Source organism: Hylaeus anthracinus, unplaced genomic scaffold (genome assembly GCF_026225885.1).
Source record: "Hylaeus anthracinus isolate JK02 unplaced genomic scaffold, UHH_iyHylAnth1.0_haploid 3, whole genome shotgun sequence".
NCBI classification, from domain to species: domain Eukaryota; kingdom Metazoa; phylum Arthropoda; class Insecta; order Hymenoptera; family Colletidae; genus Hylaeus; species Hylaeus anthracinus.
The window spans coordinates 15,010,277-15,034,787 of NW_026535284.1; the positions used below are offsets into that span (position 1 = coordinate 15,010,277).

At 39.2% G+C, this 24,511-nt stretch overlaps 4 protein-coding genes across 7 annotated transcripts in view; 1 reads left to right on the top strand and 3 right to left on the bottom strand.

The window, feature by feature from the left end:
* Nucleotides 1–548: 548 nt before the first annotated feature.
* On the bottom strand, nucleotides 549–5,571 carry LOC128893704 (uncharacterized). The gene is made up of 6 exons (XM_054154870.1): nucleotides 5,006–5,571; nucleotides 4,264–4,909; nucleotides 3,656–4,072; nucleotides 3,020–3,517; nucleotides 2,806–2,928; nucleotides 549–2,711 (listed from the first exon to the last, which is right to left on the bottom strand). The coding sequence occupies exons 2-6, from the start codon at nucleotides 4,895–4,897 to the stop codon at nucleotides 2,617–2,619; spliced, it is 1,767 nt and encodes a 588-aa protein (XP_054010845.1). The 5' UTR covers nucleotides 4,898–4,909; nucleotides 5,006–5,571; the 3' UTR covers nucleotides 549–2,616.
* An 843-nt stretch (nucleotides 5,572–6,414) lies between these two features.
* Nucleotides 6,415–9,636, bottom strand: LOC128893706 (uncharacterized). 3 transcript variants are annotated; one of them, XM_054154879.1, is made up of 6 exons: nucleotides 9,415–9,636; nucleotides 8,956–9,199; nucleotides 8,484–8,609; nucleotides 7,141–8,180; nucleotides 6,858–7,029; nucleotides 6,415–6,748 (listed from the first exon to the last, which is right to left on the bottom strand). In XM_054154879.1, the coding sequence occupies exons 2-6, from the start codon at nucleotides 9,094–9,096 to the stop codon at nucleotides 6,632–6,634; spliced, it is 1,596 nt and encodes a 531-aa protein (XP_054010854.1). In that variant the 5' UTR covers nucleotides 9,097–9,199; nucleotides 9,415–9,636; the 3' UTR covers nucleotides 6,415–6,631. The 3 variants fall into 3 exon arrangements, with proteins under 3 accessions (XP_054010854.1, XP_054010855.1, XP_054010853.1); XM_054154880.1 differs by having other exon boundaries at nucleotides 9,326–9,636; XM_054154878.1 differs by having other exon boundaries at nucleotides 9,291–9,636.
* A 1,805-nt stretch (nucleotides 9,637–11,441) lies between these two features.
* LOC128893714 (neuropeptide-like 1) lies at nucleotides 11,442–15,052 on the top strand. Of its 2 annotated transcripts, XM_054154905.1 has the most exons (5): nucleotides 11,442–12,229; nucleotides 12,888–13,348; nucleotides 13,731–13,882; nucleotides 13,958–14,407; nucleotides 14,840–15,052. In XM_054154905.1, the coding sequence occupies exons 1-5, from the start codon at nucleotides 12,155–12,157 to the stop codon at nucleotides 14,899–14,901; spliced, it is 1,200 nt and encodes a 399-aa protein (XP_054010880.1). In that variant the 5' UTR covers nucleotides 11,442–12,154; the 3' UTR covers nucleotides 14,902–15,052. The 2 variants fall into 2 exon arrangements, with proteins under 2 accessions (XP_054010880.1, XP_054010879.1); XM_054154904.1 differs by having other exon boundaries at nucleotides 11,443–12,229; nucleotides 13,731–14,407.
* Nucleotides 15,053–15,693: 641 nt separating this feature from the next.
* LOC128893713 (protein gooseberry-neuro) overlaps nucleotides 15,694–24,511 on the bottom strand; it is a 12,384-nt gene continuing 3,566 nt past the window's right edge. Inside the window, exons 3-6 of the mRNA XM_054154903.1 lie at nucleotides 22,726–22,837; nucleotides 17,520–17,716; nucleotides 16,557–16,989; nucleotides 15,694–15,923 (exon numbers count right to left, since the gene is read on the bottom strand). Coding sequence (XP_054010878.1) covers nucleotides 15,694–15,923; nucleotides 16,557–16,989; nucleotides 17,520–17,716; nucleotides 22,726–22,837 — 972 coding nt within the window. The remainder of the gene's footprint in view (nucleotides 15,924–16,556; nucleotides 16,990–17,519; nucleotides 17,717–22,725; nucleotides 22,838–24,511) is intronic.

Genomic DNA, 24,511 nt, shown 5'->3' on the forward strand with positions numbered 1-24,511 from the left:
TTATAGATAGAATTCCATTCAAATGTTGAAAGTATCTCAAGTATCCAGTGCGCTGTAGCATTTGAAACAATTAGAATAATTAAAAGAATATATATATATATATATATATATATATATATATATATATATGTTTTAGGAGTCATAGATTATGACTTAACTTGAAATCCCTAATAACGTAAAAACATTTGAAATATGAAATTCCATATATACTCTTAATATATATAACATAACTATTAGTTTTCTTGGATTAACTTTAATATAATTTCAGTATCACGTCAAATTATAATTACTAATAAAAATTTACATTTTGGTTTAGTGATGCGATAATCATCAACTTATACATTCCACTAGAATCCAATTTTATGATTTCGATAATCTCGATGGAAATTGCAGAGTATTACAGAAATTACAATTAAAAGCTGACAATAAAGGATAACTGACAACAAAAGGAGACAATTTTATATCGATTAATTGAAAAGAGGCTTGATCTTTTCAAGTATTAACAGAGAAATTTGTACACTTAATAATATCAAAATAACTTGGACCAATTTACTTTTTATACGTGTATAATAAAATATATAAAAATATTAGAACAATATTTTTGAATTATTAGTAACATTCCTGCTGAAATTAAATTATTCAGCATGTACCGTTTACATACAAAAGTCACCAAAAACCTATAAATATAATCATATATTAAATAATATATAAATGTACAGTACATATGTATGCTAACATACAGTTTCTTGTTTTAGAACTGTTTACTTTATGGCTGCCACTTTCAAGAAACATGCTTGAGACTGTTAAGAAAATGACAGAAGATACTATATATTTAAATCTAAATCTCAAGCAATATTTACAAATAACTTAACGTAAATAGGCATCTAAAAACAAATTTTATCTCAATATTATTTTCTACAGCTTGTATGATTTTCGAATAGTATTTTGTATGGCAACAATGAAAAATTCTGTATTAATAAGTTTAAATCAAAAGAAAAAAGCCTGTACATACTGGATACTTGACATTAAATATTTATGCATCTCCTATCGGGGAAGATTGCATTAAATGGTATTTTTGCGAGTGCACGCAAAGGGAGAACAGTACTGTAAACTTTATTACGGACGTAACAAATACTTCGTATTATAAAAAAGTTTTATATACAACTCAACTCGCGTATTTGCATTTTTAAAGACGAGAAAAAGTTATGTGCTAAGATTCGCAACTTTATTCTACACACTTGAATAATTAAGAAAACTTTGTCAAAATTCTTACAAAAATAACAATTATGAAATTACGTATTTTATCTTCGGTTATTTACGTACATTATAGATCAGTTCAGACTGTTATCAAATGCAGTAATATAATTTTATATCAATACCATTTGCATTACCAAAACATAGAATCCAACCTGTGATAAAATGAACGATTAAAATGAATTATCTAATTCAAACTGTACTTACAGTTAGTATACTTACAAGTTCGTTGATTGGAACAATAAAATATTAAATGAAATTATAGAAGAAGAATAATTCATTAATGTATTAAAAATAATTTTTGTCTGATTATAAAAAACGATTTACATTTAAAAAAAAAAAAGTATTTTTAGATTAAAATTTAGAGCAATTTTATATCCGATGATACGCATAGAGTTAAATCGAGAACTGTTTCGTGTGCAGTAAAAAATACGAAAATTCGAGAACATCAAATATATCAATTGCAAAGAAAATAAAATGCTGAAATAAAATAAAACTGTTTTAACGTTATTATGATCAATCAAAATACTACATTTCTCTAATTATTTTAGTGTGTGGAATAATATTGTGAAATTCAGAGCAATGTTATTCTTACCTTATATATACACATATACACAAGTACACGAGCACACCAACACCCACCCTTCATACATACATACACGATCGCATGTTATATACAAGATAAAGAAAGAAAAGAGGCAGAGAAACGGGAAATAGGAATGCAGCGCCTCGGCGAGAGAGAATCGATGATAAATTTCCAATTTCAAGTAACGTACAAAAAATATATATCCATCATTGACATGAAGTGTATGATTGTTATATAAATTCGGTGATCATTTAGAAGTTTGCCCTCTCACGGATTTTAATGACCGTGACAACACATTTCAAGGTCATCAAAATCGGCGAGGAGGAAAAATTTCTAAATAATTACCATACATTCATTACAGCAAATAAATCAACAGAATTATTTATCGCAAATAGAATTGGAAACCAGTGGTTCATAATGTATATTAGCAATTTATAATTGTATACCGAGTAAAATCAAATTTTAATATTTTCACTCAGAACGATATAGACCACGTTAATTACTGTGAAGAATAAAAGTTAAATGTGAGAATATATTAACCTCTAATTAGTACAATAAAGTACTGATATTTATCTTACGTTTAATTACTTTTCGTAAAATCATTCAAATAGACTTAGATCCAAACTGTTGGTCATTTTGCATTTGGTTCCCGATTTGCACGTAGAAACGCACAGTCTCTGATTTACGATAGACCGTTAACATTGCACATCGCTTCTTTCTCGCGCTTTTGTATGCGCACATATGAATGCATGTTTATAGCAAATAATCCTGGTATATTAAAAATCATCGATGCCGCCATCATGAACGCCTGCGCGCACTTTATCTAATACTCTGTTGACAAATTCAGTTGAATGATTCGCTATTCGTATCTCTGTAACAAAAAATGCAGTATAAATAATGGAATGTTAATACGGTACGATTATTAAACATCATTAAGAACTATGTAAAAATCTGACAATACTAACTGGTAGCCAATTTGCAACACTTTTCCATTTGACGTGTCAACTCTTCTTGATTTTCGGGATTAGGTTCCGTTAACTTTGCAGCAAGCGTTTGTTTTGCCTGAGATATGCCTTGAATTAATCGTTCTGCAACAAAGTTATTCATTTATTAATGAAATTGAAATAATTATTATTAAGCTAATTCCTCTACATACAAGTCTAACTATAAGTACTCAACTGTGTTCTTGTTCAAGGCCATGTAGTTTTATTTTATTCGCTTCGTGTTGAGCTTTCTTTTTCAAACGACATGCTCGAGAAGCAAGCTTATTCTTTTCTTTGCGCGTTTTAGGCCTCGCTGTAAATGGTAACTCCGACACTGGTGTCATAACACTTATAATGCGAGAGAGTTTATCTAATTCACGCCCAATACTATACAATTTTCGTGGATTCGGAGTAAGGTCATTCCCGTCTCCTTTCCGTGCCTTTCCACTATGCTTGATTCCACGAAGAGCACAGTGAGGACTAAAAACGGGATCCGTAGCTTCATTTAAAATATGTGGATCTTCGAGACGTGCCCTTGCAACGAGTCTCTGCCCTTTTGGTCCTTTTGCCTGTACATTATATTGCCAAAAATATCGTTCCTTTTTACTGTGTTTACTTTCCCGACTTGAATCCACACTACTGCCTCCTACTTTACTTCCAGTACTTTGATCTTCACCATCACTGCCACCTGTATCTACAAAAATATGCATTTCAATTACAACTATTGGTATTTACTTTTATCCTCAAATCTACATGTTGATGCGCCAAACTAAAACTTTTTAGTAAAAACGGCCAATATGAATGCAATATTAATTTATAAAGATCGAATTACCATTATCACTACTGTAATCATCATAATGATCACTGTCATCGTCGCTATCTTCGTAACCTTCATCGTGACTAAGATGATCGGTATGGTAGCATGGATCTGGACTCAATGCTTCTCCAGTACTTAAACTACTTGTTGAACCTGCTTCAACAACGCCCAGACTACCAGTGCTCAACAAATGTGGTCGTGGTTCTCTACGTGTCCAAATCTGTTCTAATACCATTGTTCGAGTTGGAGCAGACATTGACAATCTAGAAACTTTAGGTTTATTGCTTGTCGTACATCCACTGTCTAGCTGTCCACATGTAGGTATGTCAAAAGAGTTTTCACATCGTCTCATTAACAATTCGTGAAGAGCAGACTGCCCGTTAGGCCTGTTCACAGGATGTGGTGACGAGGAAGAACTTGGTGTTGAATTACCTTTAAAAAAAATATCTTTGTTATCCATTAAAAAATACACTTATATACACAAGTGAGTTCAAACTTTATTATTATCACTTTAAAAGTAATAATTTTGTAATGAAAATGAATGATTGACAATCATCTTATATCTGGTTTTCTAATACCTTAAAAAGCACAAAAGAACATCCTATATATATTTATATATATACCTTCAACATTACTCGTCCCTGGGCTTGGAAATGCATTTGGACTAATTGCCTCCAGATTATCAGTGACATTTACATTTATATTAAGATTGAATCCATGTGCATTAATATATGTAGGACAAATATTACGATATGTGGATCCAGATTGTGGAAAACTGCTTGAAGCAAAACTTGTATTGTTATCATTGAATAACGGACCAATTGATTGTGTTGTATTAGCATCCACTTTAAACGGTTGGACCCTCTCTTCTGGTAAAAGCAGATCGTCAAAATTCAAATCGCCAAGAAGCGTGTCATCGTTAGCATTTAACTCAGCAAGAGTAGGTCCTTGAATAAGATCTGCTTTGTCCACTTGAAATATGTCATCGTCTTCCATTTTAAAAGAAACATCTAACTGGTCAGAATCCATCTTAAATGGAGATTCTATGAGATCTGGTCGATTAGGCCATATTGAAGGTATAGTCAATGGAGATGGTGAAAACTGATCGTATACACCCCTCGTGCTCCTGTGTCCACCTGGTATAGGTACCGATGCGGAGGATGAACCCATCTCTTGAGTAGGTTCTTGCTTTACGATACCATCCATTGGATTAGTTTTAGTGTTTGAGAATAACTCGATATATCCAGAGTCCCCCATTAATAATAAAATCTTAAAATTAATCGAATTGAAGACTTTACATTTGTTAACGTGTACACTAAAAATACAATGCAAGTTATTTCACACTCTATATGAAGAAAAACGTACCAATTATCTTTCTTTCAGTGAGTTATATAGTCTGTATAACTTCAAATATCAACTTTTAAATATTAGATTTTTCAAAAAGTGATAAAATAGACGTGATCGCATAAGCACGTTAAATCAAACTTAACACGAGCTAAACAAGACGAAAAGTACATTGGATACCACGCGCACTTGTAACATTCGATTTATGTTTCGAAGTCGAGTAAATAGTGAAATCTAAGATGAATGTTTGTACATTTGCATAGTTCTTGTTATTACAGATTAATGATAAAAGCTATCAATATACACGGTTACATAGTGTGATCACTACCCGCACATGAAATGACCATGACTTTCGTCAGCAAATATTTTTCCTAGACGACATTATCTCACGAAATTTTCTCGGTTTAATCTTCGAGGAGCCCGAAGTTTTCCACTTCTAATAAAGGAAGACGATATAGAACAAAAATGCACGTTACAATTTCCTTCCACGCCAGCTTTCGTAGCTACGCACCAAAAATCCTTACAATGCACTGGCAAGACACAGTTTGTTATTGTTTTGTCACAAAATTTCGAGCAGTATCAGTGATGTTAACATAAATAGGGAACGATCACATGACAAAAGTCGAGTGGTTGACCAATGAGAACGTTGAACCAATCACGAGTGAACCTTCAATTTGTCGGTCATTTATGATTCGTGAATTTATTGGCAACTATAACAGGACAAAATGTAAAATTCAATAATATGTAGAAACTCTACAAAGTATCTATAGTATGTATAAAAAATATAATGAGACATATTCGCGTAAAAATTACTATATATAAATAAATAAAGAAGTCAATGGTAAGAAAAGGGATACAAGAGTTACGAGTATACAAGAGTTCACGATATAAGTACGAATCCGAGTAAAAACAAATATTGTTCATTATTTGTAGCCTTTAAAAACAATACACGTATGTGTTGGTCATTACAGCTACGTAAAGACGTTTATATGGTCTAAATTTGTGTTGTCCTTACGAAATTAATTCATACTCTCTAGGAGAAATCATTACTTTTAGTACCAACCACAACGTCGATCTGAAGGGGACAAGATCTTGATTGGTGTTGGAGTTGGTAACTTTCTCCTAGAGGGCAAAAATAAATGAAAGTATCTAAAAGCACAGCCATTTTTAATATTAGCACGTTTAGGAGTCTGGTTTGATTTCACTTATCTAAATAATTACATATTATAATTTTTTCGTAGGTCCGAGGTAGGATTTTAAAATTTTCTTTAATAAAGGGAATTTACATATTTTAATTCACCTCATAATTTGTTTACAATTTTTATATATCTATAATTAAACATTTTAGAGAAAAATAAAATGTTATATAATTAGAAAAATGTATGGAAACTGTACATTATATTGTAAAATAGAGTTGCCTTTATTTATTAAAGTCAGATCACAAGAGTATTGTAAAGGATATTATTACATATTTCATTTTCGTATATGGAATTATGTATACCTTAGTCAATAAACTACTGATAATGTAAGCGAATTAATTTATTATTACAAGGATTTAGAAGTCGCTAAACATTTTTGATAAATATTAACTAAAAAGCTAATAGAATGATATACATGTATATATTAAATAATTGATTAGTAAATTCTTTACAATGGTGTCACGACATCATGCATAGCATATCGCCATGTCCATGCCCTCGCAATTTCATCGAATCTTTCACGATCGTTCAAATACATTTCACCCAATTCTGGTTCCATGCATACCTATATATTGCATACACTTATTATTAGTATAATACTTAATACTTAATGTAATAACAACAAGAAGTTTTAAATAATAATAATAATTTAGTAAGTTATCCATATAATATACCTGACAATATGGATCCGTAAGTAAGCTTTGAACACTTATTAAAACCTTTGATATTGTCAATGCTAATGACCAGTTATGATGGATCGAGTCTATACCAACATCACCATGCCTAGAAACATTTGGATGCAGTATCTTGGTAAGAAATCTTACTATTGGTGGGTACAGAGGGTAACTGTAAAAAATTAAAAAAAGAATTAGCAATGAGCAAAAAATAACCGACATTATACATGTATTATACATTTAATACATTTAAGAGTTTTAACGAAACTATTTGTATACATACCTACATGGTACTTGTAAATAAAGATAAAACAAGCCTCCTTCATACGGACTTCCTGCAGGGCCAGTTATTGTGGCTTGCCAATGGCAACACATTTGATCTAAAGGTGTTGCTTGAATGCCTTCAGGAGGATCTATCCTAAAGCTTTTAAGTTCGCTGTGTAATCGGTTTCTTCTCCAGGAATTTTCTTCCATTTTTAAAGATCGTGAACGTAAACATGTTTGCGCTAAACACGTTCTGCAAGGTGCAGATGATGCCAGAAAGTCATACACTTTGTACCAATTTTTAACACACCCTATGGGTTTGTACAAGGGCCATCGTAATTTTACGTTTTGTTGCCATTGTTGTGGTGTTATATGTGTTGATAATAAACCACACCATCTACGGCAAACATTTGCAGCAGACCAAAGACTAACATCGTCCAAATGTGAGAAAACGACTAACAACACTTCTGGCGGTAGCCGTTCCACTATGCCTGGCTCGTTAATAGGTTCGTGTTCGATACGTTTATAATTTGTCAACATCTCTAATCGTTCGGATAAATTGTACGATTTTGATGATTCTCCTATATCATCGCGTACTTTGTAATTCCATTGGCAATGTTGGTAATTTTCTAATTCCTGATTCTTCGAAACCGTCCTATGTAGCTCTTCTTCTGCCATACATTGAAAATTCATAGTTGAAGCTTTATCATCATGATTATGATGGTACGCATCGTTATTTCCATTGCTTATCTCTTGTATTTTACCGGAATGTACAGCATGAAAAAGATTCATATTTTGAGATAAAACTGATGTACTTTTAGAAGCATTTGTATTTATAATATGATGAACTTTTTGATAATTTTGTATGGCTGAAATATTTTCATTTTGCAATTGATTACGTGGAGATACATGAGAATTATGATTAGAGGTATTGGATACGTGTGATACATTTGAAATTGCATTCTGTGGGGAATTCTGTTGTTGCTGACTTGCTCTTCTTTCGTGGTTGTAGTAAAGTTCAGTTGGCTCGTCGTTTCCCGAATCTTCGTCGTCTGTTTTCTATGTAAATATTTCAAAGAAAGTATTTATATAACACATGAAAACTAATATCACACACAAGTATGTGGACAAAGGTTCTATAAATAATGTGATTTTTGGTAGAACCACATGAGAAAGTACAATGATTTATATGTAAGCTATATATGGAAAAAAATGACCCTACACAAAAATTAAGAGAACTTTACCAACGAAGGACATATAAAACAAAAAATTTACATCTAATCTGCCTATGTAATTGGTCTTATCATTGATATTGTTTGTTAGTACAGTTAGTAGTATATGTATAATAATAAAACAACATACTTCGCTAAAGATGGGAACTTCCATAACACCGATATCATTAGGAAATAAAAACGCATGACATGTTGGGCAAACAGGTTCACCAAAACATGGTCCATAATATCCATTGCAGAAACAACAAGCTACTGCCTGAAATGATAAATCATGATTGAATGCATTCTACCATTCTGAGGTCAAATTGTACATAGCTATGATGGATGAGGTTTATTCAAACCAACGTATAATATTCATTTTACTTATATCTGCCAAATTTAGATTTTTATAAAAGTACAATCTTCATAAAAAGCAATATATTTATGTTTGCTAAAATTGAAAATAAAACATATTCATTGAAGTATGAGTCTGCATTATATTATTGTGGAATATTTTACGTTTAAACAATCGTATGATTAAAAATTTATTTCCAAATACATATTTTTTACGATATTCAATGTTAACACAGTAAACAACGTAAACAATGTTTTAACGTACTTACCGAAAATTGAAATTCAGGGCAAGGAATATATTCAATAGATTCGATAAATTCGTCTTCCAAGTTTAAATTTGCATTACTAATTTGTTGTCCTTTTTCTCCAGGCATATACGAAGAACTGCCGACTACCTTGTCACCAGCCATTTTGGTATTATACAAATGTTACGCTCTATTATGAAGATACGTTATGTTATCCAATTCAATTACATTGTTTATCTTCAACTCTATTCACACTTCTAGGTATTCGCTGTAGAATACATAAATAAAAGTAACAATAAATATTGTTGTCTGCTGTAATACTGTGTTATATCAATCTCGTTCACTAAGTTTACACGAACCAGATAACATGGAAGTTATAAATACTGATATATACCAAAGAACATTAATTCTTGCCCTGTACGAGAAAGTCACCAACTTCGACACTAACCAATATCGATGTATATTATGGAAATTAATTCTTGCCTTTTAGACGAAAATCGTAACATTCGGCATCAACCAAGAGGTTAGCCTGAGCTAGCCTAGACTTAAACAACCGTAAGTCAACCAAATAATGGAAAAGATATAGGTACAGTCTATCGCAGAGACGAAACCAGGAGAAACTCTGACGTTTCTCAACCCGATTTTGTATCGTGTATGATCGTGTAACTTGTGAGGAGTATGACCTGTATCACCGTGAATAGCGTGAATGCATGTACAAATGTGTACAAACGCATGCATGTGTTGGGTCGTTGGTTGTATTCTATAAAGTCACGAGTTGTGCAACTGTTGAGTGATTCTAGGGGATTTTTTTCCAAAACGTATGCTGTACATATTTTACTTTCTTCAGGATATTTATATAATTTTACATCGTAATTATTATAATACAACTTGTAATTGTTGATTTATCTACAAATAATTGACTGATATCATGTTTTTTAAATAAATAAAAGTACCGGGAAATGTGGCGCCATCTATGGCGAACTGCTCAAGCTTGTCGTGAAATAGTTCCCACACCACGCCGCTAGATGGTGCCACATCTTCGGTATTTTTATTTATTTAAAAAAACAAGACATTACACAATTACTAGCGTACTAATCGACAATTATTAGTTAAATTATGGTTAAAAGAATATAACATAACATTTGTATGCAGAGAAAAGCACGTAATTTAGGTTTTGAATATTTTTATTTTAGTGGCGCCACCTAGCGGTTCTAGGTAGAAAGAAATTCACGACAAACTTGGGGGGATTCCTAAGAGATGGCCCACATTTTTAGGTATTTTTTATTTATTTCAAAAACTTGATATCAGTTAATTATTAGTGTATAAATCAACAATTAGTAGTTCAAATATTGTGTAGTACAGTGATTACGATGTAAAAAATATAAGAATATGTAAAAAAAGAAAAAATGTAAATATATGGGAAAAATTAGTTCGAGTGCCGCCGCTAGATGGCTATACTATTCGTGGGTCCATTAGCTCGCCTATATGCTCGTATATATGGAAATAATTTATTGGAATAAATTTAATGAATAATAAACGTTAATTATCAACAATTGTGCTACTACTCATTCTTCTGGGGCAATGATGCATCCCATACATTACACAAGGCTGATTGATTAGCATGATCCCTTGATGTGGTCGAGTCAAGTAGAAAACAGATGCTTCGTGTGCATAAGGTTATACATATAAATAATATTTCTCGAACAAATGCTTCCGTCCACAAAGGGTTAAACAATTCGGCAGCCTTAGATCACGTTCGAACTGTTCCATTCTTTTTTATTGCTCGGGTTATTCGATTTTATTTTTACGTTATGTGACGTATACATTTCACATGAAAGAAACATTTAATTCAAACGAATATCGAATTACTTTTCGTCATTTTATTTCGACATATATCATCACTATTTTCAATCATTAAAATCTGTAAAGGTAGTCGCATCTTACGTATCTTATTTGAAGGATTAGATTTACTGGATCGAAACCAGAGACACGCTTTCAATTATATTTGAAATTATATACTCCCAACGAAACTAGAGTCAAAATACAATTCCTGTCTCTCTGACGTCAGCTATACAGGGTGTCCCAAAAGTCGGGGAGGAGCCGGAAACGGGGGGTAGCTGAGACGATTCTGAACAAGAATTTCCTTTGCAAAAATGTCGGATGGGGCTTCGTTAAGGAGATATTAACCGAAAACCCCGACCAATCAGAGCACGCGTAGACCGTTGGAGCGGCCGCGGTAGCGAAGGCTACGCGCTAGGCGGCAGCGTCAATGTCCTTCTATGCACGTCGAGTGACTTGTTCGCGTACAAGCGCGGTCGCCAGCGCGTAGCCTTCGCTACCGCGGCCGCTCCAACGGTCTACGCGCGCTCTGATTGGTCAGGGTTTTCGCTTGATATCTCCTTAACGAAGCCCCATCCGACATTTTTGCAAAGGAAATTGTTGTTCAGAATCGTCTCAGCTACCCCCCATTTCCGGCTCCTCCCCGACTTTTGCGACACCCTGTATATCTCAAAATGATGCCGTCATAATCAATACGCGATATTCAAAATGCTACGTGCACTGTCGGTACCTTAAAATAAATATTGCAATACCTACCTCGAGTGGATTCATTGTAAAAAAGAAAAAAAAAAAAGTCATCCTACATTTTTCTACGTCATCCCCGCTCTACCAGAGATCCTTACTATCCCTTAACTAATACCGAAGACAAAATCGAAAGGTTCGTATACACGTATAGTTCTCTAAAACTAATTTAGTCGAACGTCGTTCTCGATACTTTTCATTTTCGCGAGTGGAAAAATAAAAACAGTTCAAAGCGCCGATACGGTGCTATTTCCTTTATGCAAAGAAAGAAAGAAAAAAACAAAAAAAGAAGAAGAAGAAGAAGAAGAGAGAAAACAGAAGAACGAAACCTTTCATTTTCCACCGGCAATAAACCCACAGCATATTAACCTAGTCATTGTTAAAAAACGCATCTCTCCTCTGCCTCTGTTTTATATATTTTTTCTTCTCTTCACGGCTTCGAGTATACGCATATTGCATAGTTCGCCCGACGGAGCTGTCGGCAACGATGGTGCGTTTAGGATACGTACGATGTGGGTGTCGCTCTGTGGGTTGATACGCCTGCGCAGGTTGAAGCGCGCTCTATATAAAGAAGAGAACGCGCTATGAAACGGTATTCATATTTAAAGAGCCACCTCGAAGGGATACTGGTACTTTTTCCGAAATGGGCTCGAGTAAAAGATGTTTCATCGGTCTTCTACTTTACATCTCCGTCGTTAACGTGGTTCATCTTCCTCTGGTAAGTTTCTTGCATTCGGTTCTTTCTCTCTCTTTTTTTTTCTTTTTTTTTTTAATCATTGCACTTGCATTCCAACGCAATCAAATTATTTCAATTGAAATATTTAAATCCGTCTTGTGGTTCACTGCTACGCTTTACAATTTATGATACGTATAAGAAACGACGTATAAGAGACGACGTATAAGAGAATTTCTTGGCTTGGACTAGAATCTCCCCATAATAAAGATTTATTCGATTATTATTTCACCGTATCATAATAACTTTTCCGAATGTTTCAAATAAAAAAGGACGGAGTCGTACTCTCGTGACTCGTAAGAATAGAACGTTTACACTGCAAAATTCAATCTATCGATATCGTAGATCTCGTCTAGACACCCGTTGGTTATAACGATCTGGATCGCTAGTTAATCCTTCCGCGATGGGACATGCATGGTTGTTACGAATACCTTTAATTTTCTGTTTTTCTTTTTTTTTTTCTTTCTTTTTTTTTCAAACGTAACCGACATCGATCGACGATTAGAGTAGCCTCGATTAAGTTCGTCCTTTTTTTTTTTCGTGGAAACGTTTATCTTCGTGGAAACTCCGGAACGTAACGAGGGCCCAGCGACGAACGAGATCTCCCGATCCAGGAAGTAATCGAAAATGTTTTGCGACACAGGTGAAATGCCAAGACGAGGAAAGCACCCAGTGCGTACCTAAAGAAGTTTTCCTAGTCCTTTTACGTTTGCCAGAAGTCAGTTCGAACTTGGCCGCGTATTCGAGGATGGCGGGAGTGACCGAGGGCGCGAGAAGTTGCGACGACACGGCGCATTTAAAGGCCCTTACCGAAGACAGCGAGGGCGACGCAGAAATTTGTTTACCTGGCAGAGTTTACCTGGAACTGTTCAAAGATCCGGGCTTACGCGGTCATCTCAGCGCGATAGGAAGAACGCAGAAACCACCGGATCTACCGGGACGTCTCTTGGACGATAACGAGGAGATCAATACGCGCGAGTTGCAGTCGAAATCACAGAAAAGAAGCATCTCGGTGCTAGCTAAGAACGACGATCTACCCATCAGTATTCAGGATCGTCTCGACGAGAACCAGGAGGATCAAGACAAGAGAACCTTCGTTTCCAAGTAAGCGATTCGATCGGTCGTACGTATAGCATTCTACTATCTCGTACTATCTTCGTACCAACCCTTTCGCGTCGAGCGTCGCAAGACAGTCGCATATATGCGGCAACCGTGCGGCGACTACTCGACGACCTGTTGGTACGAGGGCCGTATATATACGGCATCGAAACGACGGATATACCAAGATTTTTCGTTATCGGCTCGACGCTTTATGTTGATTTCATCGATGTATTTTGTTATTCTTTATTATTCTCGAGATTGTTCTTTGTTGAAACCGTTGCGCGCCTGTGCGTATTTCCGGCGCGTGTTTCCGTTCAACGACACGGACTTGTTTCGTACTTGCCGTAAAAAGATTTCCTTGACTTCGATAACTTTTGATCGACAGCGAAGAAACCGGACCGATCGGGGCCGCGGTTCCTCTGGATTCTTTGGTCACGAACGGGAACGAGGGCTCGGATCCGGATGCGTTCCTGTCGGATTCACCAGCGGAGAAGAGAAACGTCGGCGCCCTGGCTAGAGACTTCGCGTTGCCTCCAGGTAGAAGAAACATCGCGTCGCTGATGCGCGACTACGAGCCACGAAACAAGGGAAATAACATCGACGACCGTGCAGCTCGTCTCACCGGGAAAAGGAACGTCGCTTCTCTGGCCAGAACTTTCGCGCTACCTCCGAATGGCAAGAGGAACGTTGCGTCCATAGCCAGAACTTTCGCGCTACCTCCGAATGGCAAGAGGAACGTTGCGTCCATAGCCAGAGACTACGGACTACCCTATGCCAACAAAAAAAGTATCGCTAGTCTGAGGAAAAATATGGCCTGGCCTACATTCACGAAGAGGGCAGTCAAAACTCCCGGATACGTGCTTCTAAGTATCCTTTCACGTCGTCTGGCCAACAGCAGCTTCAAGAAGCCGATCGATTCCAACGATATGAGATTCAAAAGGCGGCACGGTTTCACCGACCAGTACCCGTTCTCTGTAATACAAGATACCAATGCTTTTGATTACGGCGAAACGATGGATCCGCTTACCGGTCAGTACTCGAATGCCGAGAAGAGGTTTATGGGTGAGTAAGACATTTCCCTGTTGTAACGCGATAAGGTTTTCATCGCTGGAACGAAATAATAAAATAGCGTTAGTTTGTCGCATGGTCTTATTTACTATTTTTAAATATTTCTTTGGATTCACGGCGTATCGACTAGAGTAATTACGCGTAGGCCGATCGCACACGGGCGCAACCGATTTTTGTTTTAGTTTAGTTTTTGTTTTAGTATTGCGAACCGTTTGCGCTCTTTGTTTCACCTAGATCCACGGTCGCACGCAACTAGTTTCAGAGCGGTTCGAAAACTGACACGGTTGCGCTCGCGTGCGATCGACCTTACGGATAAAACATAAATTATACAAATAATTCGATCAGTTGATTTAATTAGACTAATTCGAGGAAACACTCGAAGGAAAATTTACCGTACGACACGAACGTCGATCGCGTGCATTTCAGGAAGAATTCCACAGATGGGACCACGTCCAACCACCCCTTCGACGCGTCGCCAAGGACGTTAAGGTCGTTAAAGGACGATATTTACATCGAGAGCGTCGCACATACAAGCCTCGTATGGAGATTGTAGACACGGCTTCGAAAGATTTCATCTTACTACCCGCATCTGACAATTTTCTTTGTTAGAAACTTCTCAGCTCCATAAAATTTCAAATAAAGGAAGGAATTGACGATTGTCAACGTGTTGCTTATACGATGAATTCAACGTCCTTAGCGATCATTTATACTTGATCATTTCTTGACGTAACGTTATCAATTTCGATTAAGCGTAGATTAATTATGTTTCGTAGTCAAGTAATTAATCCGTCGATCTAGTCGCGCGATATCAGACGAAGAAATTCTTCCGGACGCGATGTTTATACCGTTGACAATAAAAGTATCTTCCGTGCCTTTCGTTCGTTTCGATAAATCGGCTGAAATTAACGAGTGATTGTCTCGGTGAAAATCGGCGAGCACAGTTGTTAAATTTATACGAGAGGTTAACGTATCCGTAGAAACGATTGGTAACGATATCGAATTCGTTTAATGCATCTGTATTGTACAGTGTGTCGCGGGACGGGTAGCGTGAATCTTGAGGTTCGATTATGCGCGCAAAAATAAATTGGAAACGCGGTATATAACATTTTTTTCTTAACGATGATCTATCGCGCGTCCAATTCGATTCTCTCGTATAAAATACAGGAAGACTATAAATGGAAGGAGGGAGTTATTTTTACAGAATTAAATACATTATATACACGGAACCGTCGATCGTTCCAAAGTTACCTCGCGCTAATGTTTGCGCAATCGATGTTCGTTCAATATATTCCACTCGCGGTTCGATGATAGTTGAGCTGAGCGTGTTGGGAATAATCGTATCCCTGGTCGTACCACTCGGCTATCGATGGAGAATTCACGCTACTGGAGGATGGTGTACCAGCGGCCGCGTGACCGGCGTGCGAAGAATGGTGATGACCGGACGCGTATTCACCTTGCAAGTGACTGAGCTGTCCCCAGGTGAGCTGCGCTCTGCACCAATCGGTGTTTCCTGAAATTGTAAACCGTCGCCGCGGTTCATCGCTATACGTTCACGTTTGCTGCGGCACCGGATGGCTGCCAACGCGAGACAACGTGGCCAAACAACGTTATTCGTATCGTTTCGAGTCGGTAATGCGACCTTGAAGAAATACTAAATGAGCGTTTAAACGAATCCATACTAGTAATAAATACTAGTAATAAATACTAGTAATAAATACTATCAATAAATAAAACAAAAATGATTAAGGTTACATTCCGGTAGCAGGTATCGAAGGTTTTTCTACCGCATGCGATATGGTCGGTAACCAAAGACAATTACGATCGACGAACGATCGACGAAGAAGAATCGACAGTCGAACGCGAGCCCTCGCGCGGTGTTATATTTATGTTACATTTCTTTCTTTCAATTAAATACGTTTGCGAAAATATGTCTTTAGTCTTTCTTCTGCAACAGTACGAGTGCCTCTCGCGTAATCCCGAGTCATTTCCCGAGATCTCTTTTCTCGTAAAAGAAGCAAGTTTGATCGAACCGTTAGAAAAGTCAATGTTCTCGAAACGACAGGACACGTACTCGGTTCGGAGAGATCGAGAGATTCAACCGGAAGTCGAATCAAAGCGAAAGAAGCTCCGATGGTTGACTAACCTGGATTGTGAGAAAGGGTCGCGGCGGTGGCCGGTCCGTGGGTTGCGGGCGATTGAATGGTCGGTACCTGTCCGATTTGCATCGCGTGCCCTTGAAAAGTACCGAGATGCCCGGAAATTGACATCGCGTGTCCTTGAAGAGCGCTACTAATCGTAGTGGATACTTGCGCGACGGAGGTGCTGGTGGACGTCTGCGCGGTGGATCCTGGAATCTGGTAAGTACCACCGGTGTTAGGCTGCTGGAGTATCGTTGGACTGTGTTGCAACACGCTCGGCGCTTGCGGTACCCCAACCGACATTTGGGGTACCTGTGATATCTGCGCGAGCTCGTGGCTCGCTGCGTACTGGCACGGAGTCAACGGCAAACTTGTCACCGAATGAACAACGGTGCCGGCGTGTTTTCGCAGCCGTGCCCTACGGTTGCTGAACCATACCTGAAAGAGAACCGACGCGTTCCAGTGAATATTACGAGTTGTCGTGAGCGAATCGAGATTATTTAACGATAAAACAACGTTTGCAAAGAAAGAAATGTTATACAAGACTTATATTACAAGTACGGTCTCTGTGGTCGCGTAATTATCAATCGGCAACCCTCGTCGAATATTACCACCGTAGCCGCAATTGGTAAATATTGTTCTCGGATGCACGTTTATTTTGCCGATTACGTGAAACAGTTTGAACTCGAAACATAGGAGGCTACGGCTACGGGAACGGTGACGTCGATGCGATAACACTTACAATTAGTTCTCCCTAGTTGATGGACACCGTGACGGTTTTAGCGGATAGATCCTCGACCGCTGATAAAGGAATCTCACGTCGAGTACGTTTTTCGAAGATATCCCCCATGAAAAAAGGTAGAAACGAGGACTCGTATAGATATCGGCGTTCGGTAGTTAACGCGTGACATTGGAAGACCGTGATTCCGTCAAGGAGATGTTTTTATTACGATAAATCGAAGGCTCACTTGAATTCGAGCTTCCGTTAGACCGGTCCTTTGGGCGAGTTCTTCCCTGGCATAAACGTCTGGATATTGAGCGCGTTGGAACGCGATCTCTAGCTGCTCGAGCTGATCCCCGGTGAAGGTGGTTCGGCTCCTGCGTTGCTTTCGCTTCAAAGGAATGCCAGGTTCGCTTTCCGTGTCGGACTCGTCACCGCACCGACCTGCCAATACCATCCATGTTAATGGAATACTTTGCGAGAAAAAGGTTACGAGAACTTCTCTCGACAAAAGAGACAAACGTTTTCATTCCGTTGCATTCAAAGTATCGTTCAGAAGCAATATTGTATACAGTCAGCGTTAGAAGTATTCGTACAGCGACGGACTTAAGATAAAATTAATGAGAAAAGAAATAAGAAGTCAACATTAAAAATATGAAATTCTAATTTACGCAAATTCTACTTCAAGAATATGTAGGGACGTTGCTTAATTTTTTATTTCCATAAAATTTATCAACGAAATAAATATCTCTTTTATTTCGAATTGGTCCCTGTACGAATTTCTATTACACTGACTGTATATACAGGGAATGCCCTTGTTCGGAAATGTTCGAAACATTCTCTCCGAATAACAAAAATGGCATTAAGAACGATAGAAAACAAATGGTAAGAAAATAGTACGACCATCGCGCGCGATAGGTAAACGTTAGGTCTTATTGTTAAGTCGACTCCTCGCCTATTGGGCCATTTCTGCCCCATTATCTCGCGAGCATCCCTTAAGACCCATTGTACCTTTCTCTAGAATCGATACTCGACGTTGATGCGCTTTTTCAGCTCCTCTTTTATTCGTTCGTTCGTACGTTTATTTCGCTCGCCATCCAACGACCTAACGAGATCGTGTCTCACGCTCGATTTGATAACAATTCCTGACGTGGCCCACGTAAACATTTGTAAACAGAGTGAAGGAGACGCTTAGATGTCCGCTACGACAGAAAAGTCTGCTAGCATATTCGATTGCTATTCATACGGGATTACTTCGCTGTTCTGTTTGTCTACCTGCGGATCGACTTCGTCGAGTGGAATTAAGTACCGTAAAAGCTGTGCCTATTTTACAGTTCCGAAAGAACGATTCGACCCGATGCACTCGAACGTTTCACCGATTCTAATCGAACGAGCTTCTATTACGACCTTGTGCCTTTTCTTTTCTATCATTTTCTTTTCGACGCGTGATCTTCCGTTTCGTTGGCGCCAAGATCGCTACCTTGACGCGACGCAATGGTAGAGAAATATTTCTCAGAATAAATTTCGCAAAATTAATTTCAACGTCTAATAACATGGAAGCTGGTACAGTAGACAGGTGGTTGACTACAGTAGACACGGCTAACTTTTAATATCCGTTCGGTGAATTACTCGTTTCGATAACGAGTGATCTCCGGTTGTCCGGTGCGTTTACTCGTTGATAGACGCAATCAATATCAGCCTCGCGGAGATGAAAAGAAAGGCGTCGGCTGAATAGTACGCGTGAAAAGATGCGTGTAATCAATTAGGGAGAATTCGTGGAATGAAAAGCAAATATCTCTTTCGAGGCAACGTCATCGTGAAATGTGCTGGTCAGCATCCCTGCTGAGAAAAGTGCTATGCGTTTACATATCGATGTGCCTATCTCTCGAGCTATCACGAATTCGGGAATCAAATAGGTACCGAAGACTGGCGTGGTTTCGATTAATGCTATAATATCGTTTATAGGTACCTAGGTTTATAGGTACGAACGATTCTTTTAATTGATTACGTCGAAAATAAGTTTCATGTACTATTACGCGGCAATGTAATAATCTCGATAGGGCTGGATTCTTCCTGTAAAATAGTAAATAGGTAAATCCCGTAAATAGGTATACGTATAGGTATAGGTATAGGTTACGTAGCGAGCGTACGCAAATATTAAGCGCAGCTTAAGCGTACGTATTTAGTAGATTTGTGTCAAAGGTTAACGAAGCGGCGAGGTGTACTCGTAAGCCAAGTGTTAAAACGCGATCGTGTAAAAATTGACGGTCTCGAGGCTGGTTAAACGAACGTCGAGTATTCGGAAGAGCCGATCATCGGATACAATCAATAAATCTGATTGTAAATCACTTAGCGGCGTTGTTCGTCGGATGGCCAGCCGCGGTTATGCAGGAGGTCGTAGGTGGTGTGAAAGATCAAAATGGATATACATATAACACATGCGAGGAAAAATGAGGGAGGTGGGCAGGACCCATTAGGCTAATCCCTCGTCGGCGCGGCGGTCTCGGCCAAAGGTATGGAATAAGAAGGAACGAGAAAGCCACAGGTAACGTGTCATTCATGCTCGCCTGCCGACACCTATACCTAACCGACTCCCTCGTAGCCATACTACGAGCTACAAGTATATCCGTTCAGCGGTGCTCCCTATCGCCGCTACCTTAACACTTTATCTACCGGGCTATTTAGAAACAGTCTTTAATTTAACCAGAATTTTCTACAGTAGCACGTGCCGATCTACCCTGACAACAATTCCTCCATACTGTTACTGGGTACACCGAAAGCCAAGTCTGTTTCCAAACACTGAACGCTGTAAGTAGACAGCCACCAACACGGTGAATAAATTCAAAAAGCTAAATACTGGAATTAAAACGTCTATAAATCGGCTCCCGGTAAATAAAGTGTCGAATTCCCTTGCTTTTGCCACCTGACTCGGTCTACTTTTCTCTCGAAATACAAATGAAACGTGTAACACATGGTTAAGGATCGAAGGACGATGGTTCTGGACAGACAAAGGTTTAGTCCGAGGAACATACAGAGGATTAGGTTATACAGACGATTAGGAAGGTGTAATTATAAAAGGTATAATTATAAAAAGGAATTCAGAACGAATGGAATTGTACAAAAGATCGTTACACGATTCTTCATTTTACAATTTTTACAATGTCCAATCTTTCGAATGGATTTCATCCGAGATCGTATTCTTGTCGCGCAGACCTGACCCGTTGTCGCTCCGACGCCGTATCGTACAATGTACAGTGTACGTGAATTTAATCTGACCCAAAACGGTGGAACCGGTCGCGACGATACCGCGCTAGACGATGTTGCAAAATGATACAGAGGCACGATTCGGAGCCTGGACCTAATGCAAAGGCTTTAGGGCCGTAAAATGTAGCACGGCGAGTGCGATGAAACGATCGAAATTGACGAATGCGCACCACTGGCGACGTGTGGCAGGCGGCCCGTTTGATCTCCATGGGGCCTCTCACGGGGCCCACGGTGCCCGTTGTCCTCTTCCATCCTTGCCTCTTCTCTTTTTCTTCGCATTCTCGAGGAACTATGACCCAAAAGTTCTAGCCATCCTTCTTTCGCGACTCTTCTCTTCTCTCTCCGACTCGCCCGTTCTTCCCTCCCTGTTATATAACCTGCTCTCTCCGACTCTCCAACTGTCCCTGTCCGTCCCACCTCCCACCCCCTCCCCCTGTGTCCTTTTCTCTCGAAAAATAAACGTGCAACACATCTCTCCACCCTTCTTCGCTCTCCTCATCCTTTCTCTCTTTTTCCGCTTTCGTTCTACGCTCTCACAGATTCTCTACTCATTTGCTCCCTTCTCCCCAGCCTCGTAGCTGCGCGGCCGACGGTCCGGCTTTCAGTGCTTTGGAACACCTGTACCGCTGCTAATTCCTCCATGTCTACCTGTATCGCTTCGAAAAACAAATTCCTGCCGCGTGTCGGTCGGCGCTGTTCAGCCGCGTTCGATGGTTTCGCGTGGAGGAAATTTTCGAATTTCGAAAGTCCGAAATCGTCGTATCGAAAATCCGAGATGTAACCGTAATAGACAGCTATCGGCGTGAAAATGACCGGAAAACGCCGTTTTTAGCACCTTTTCTCTCCTATCCAAGTACGATTTCGCGACGATTTTCAGATTTCGAGATTTGATTAGTTCCGTGGACCTTTCGAGTGCACTTGCAGCGGAGTACCCGTTATAAGCTTGATCTACGGGACGTGGGAGAAATTTTTCTCGGAATTTCAGCGTCATCGTTGCAGCGCATTCGGTTCTGTCGCTCCGACTACATCTCGCAAGCCTGTTCCTTTTTTTTCTTTTTTTTCATCGTTTCAAAAGTTAACCACCATACGAAGAAAGAAGAAAGATCGCAGTCGACTACCGCGCTGAGAGCCCTGGATTCTCGAATCCCGACCGTTCGTTCCGATTTTTCATTCTCGGTTTGCTAACAAACATCGGCTGACTAGCACCACTATGAAGTACGGAACAATGAAGTATGGAAAAAAAGCCTAGGGCGAACAAATAAGGAATAAGATAAGCGCAATAGCAAGTAATTGGAACGAATAGAGTCAGTAGCTTCCCGGCTGAGCACTATACAAGCTCAACAAACAAACGAAAAGAAGACAAACGAGGGACCTCTACTCGCAACTGTCGTGAAAGCGGTATTCTCTTTATTTCTCCTATATTTCGTTCGCGCCGATCGAAACCGATTCTCGATCGTAATATTTCTGTAAGGATCCTACGGGCGAAGAATGTCGAAGCGAATTAAAAATGAAGCAGAGAGCCGAAAGCAAAAAAGTTGAAACCGTGAGAGGAAGAGGAGGAACGAGAAGAAAAAGAGAGATAATGTGCGTCCGGTGAGATATTGACACTCTTGTAATCCGTTTGACAGACGTGTGGGCAATCTAGCTAATCCTGTTCACGCCCACCGACGATTAAATCCCGAAGGCTTCCTGGCTCACTCATTGTCAGCCAACTTGGCCTAACCGACGCGACGACGCAAACCAGAACTTAAAGTGCGCGCGCGCGTGTGTCACCTTTTATTCATAAATGCAACAAGTTGAAAGCCTCGGTTCTGCCCTTTCGCGATGGCAAATTGTTTTTTTTTTTTTTCGTATTTTAAGTCGCACGTATGTGGTCGCACACGGCGCGACCGTTTCGAAATTAGTGTCGCAAACCGTTTGCGCTCTTCGTTTTATCTACCTCGCTATCTTTGTTTTACCTAGATCCACGGTCGCATGCAAACTAGTTTCGGAGCGGTTTGAAACTGATCAGTTACGGCCCGTGCGCAATCGGCCTTGGTGGAGTAGGTAAAACAAAGAGCGCAAACGGTTTGCGACACCAAGTTCAAACAAAATTACCGTGGCAAATGTATTTGCTACAATTTGATATCTACAATTTTAATAATTGAGTAACAATTAACGAAACAAAGTTCGAGAGCGTAGCTACTCACCGCCACCAAGAATCCCGTCTATGGTGTAATCCTTCTTTCCATCTTCGCCAGGCCGTCCACCGCGAAGCAATCTGCTGATAGAACTAACGCTCGGAGTATCCGAGAAGCCTTCCTAATAGAACAAAAATATCATAGTCGTTTAGAGACAGGTCACGCCAATAGCATTAGAAAGATGGCGTAATTATCTTAAAAGCTTCCCGTAGCATTCAGTTGGACGAGACTCGGGCCGGAAACTGACGTTTATGTTCGGCCCGATCATTCGTTTACGATCCTGGCTGGTGACATTCGTGTTTTTGTTTGAGTTTAGCCCCTCCTATGCGACGGCGGGGTTCGCTTCTTTTCGGAAATTCTTACTTATGGACCGATTTGGATGAAATTCACGTAACATTTAAATAAAAAGAAAGTCTCTGGCAACATTTGGACCCGGGTGATGGCTCTGGGTTGGAGACGTTGTAAAATAAGAATAGCGTTTCACGCACAGCTAGTGATATCACATCGTCACGGAAATATTATATAACGTGATATAATCGTCGGATAAACTTGCTCTCCTTGCTTATCGAGCCTTTGGAGACGACGGTTTCTCGTCTGTAACGGTTGCAATGCGCGCAGGCCTAATCCAGATCGTACCCATCGAGTATCCCCGAAGCGTATCGAAAGTCGTTAACTCTTTGATAAGCCTCGATCAAGATAGACCCGTAACGTGGACGTGCGAGTACCGAAAGAGCAGCATCGAGGACGAAAGAAGGAGGATCAAGCGAGGAAGAGACCTAGGGCGAAGATGAAACCGTGTCCTCGGCTTCGAGGAAGAAGCAAAGAAAAAAGGAGGGACGAGCGAGAAATAGAAAGTAACGAAGAAGGAAGAGAAGAAAAGGAGAAAAAGCGAAAGAGGGGGGTCGTTGGCGTGGTGTCGATGGCTATCTTTCGGATCGACGATCTCAGAAACAATAACGATCCCTGTGCCTGTTGATGGCGGTTGAGGCTTTAGGTCCCGGGCGATGACAGGAGAGGAGAGACGGAGACAGACGGAGACGGGGACCTCCTAGAAAGATAGAGAAGGACGGACGCCGCCTCGGGTTCCCCAACCCAGGAACGCCTCCTACCAGCATTAAATGCCGTATTAATGCCGGCTACGACCGCCTGCTTCCACGACTCCAACGGCGTACGCGTTCTCCAAACTCTTCTTCCCTCCCTTCTTGGTTCGCGAGATCTACGCCACTTCTGCCTTCGCACGATTTATCTCTTTATCGAGAATCGCCGCGATGCGATGAATCGGTTTTATTGGCCTCATCGGAAATGGAATTTCCGCCGGATCTCCCTTTGAGAGAACCACCCGGGAGATCCACTCTCTGAACCCCCAATAGTACCTTCGTTTTCTTTTTCCTTTTCTTTCTTTTCCTCTTTTTTTGTTTTTTCGAGTAAACATGGCACCTTGAATATTTCACATCGACATCGAACTTGGAGTCCAATAGAAATTCGAATTCTGCGCTATTCAGGACGGTACTTCTATTGGGTTGTCCGTAAAGTTCGTGGCAATTTTTACGAAACATCCAAAGACACGTTTGAAGTTTGATATATATATATATATAGACACGCTTCAATAAATAAATTCAATAAATATATATATATATATACAAAGACACGTTTGAATTTTGATATATATATTTATAGACACGCTTCAATAAATAAATTCAATAAATATATATATATACAAAGACACGTTTGAATTTTGATATATATATGTATATAGACACGCTTCAATAAATAAATTCAATAAATATATGTATAT

Excerpts from the sequence above, each read along its gene's own strand:
- LOC128893706 (XM_054154879.1), bottom strand. The coding sequence starts at position 9,096 with ATGGCTGGTGACAAGGTAGTCGGCAGTTCTTCGTATATGCCTGGAGAA. Across the intron at positions 8,610-8,955 it reads GCCCTGAATTTCAATTTTCG|GCAGTAGCTTGTTGTTTCTG; the intron begins GTAAGTACGTTA and ends TTATCATTTCAG. Across the intron at positions 7,030-7,140 it reads TATTTACAAGTACCATGTAG|TTACCCTCTGTACCCACCAA; the intron begins GTATGTATACAA and ends AATTTTTTACAG.
- LOC128893714 (XM_054154904.1), top strand. The coding sequence starts at position 12,155 with ATGGGCTCGAGTAAAAGATGTTTCATCGGTCTTCTACTTTACATCTCC. Across the intron at positions 12,230-12,887 it reads ACGTGGTTCATCTTCCTCTG|GTGAAATGCCAAGACGAGGA; the intron begins GTAAGTTTCTTG and ends TTTGCGACACAG. Across the intron at positions 13,349-13,730 it reads AAGAGAACCTTCGTTTCCAA|CGAAGAAACCGGACCGATCG; the intron begins GTAAGCGATTCG and ends TTTGATCGACAG.
- LOC128893704 (XM_054154870.1), bottom strand. The coding sequence starts at position 4,897 with ATGGGGGACTCTGGATATATCGAGTTATTCTCAAACACTAAAACTAAT. Across the intron at positions 3,518-3,655 it reads TGATTACAGTAGTGATAATG|ATACAGGTGGCAGTGATGGT; the intron begins GTAATTCGATCT and ends ATATTTTTGTAG. Across the intron at positions 2,929-3,019 it reads TGGCCTTGAACAAGAACACA|AACGATTAATTCAAGGCATA; the intron begins GTTGAGTACTTA and ends ACTTTGTTGCAG.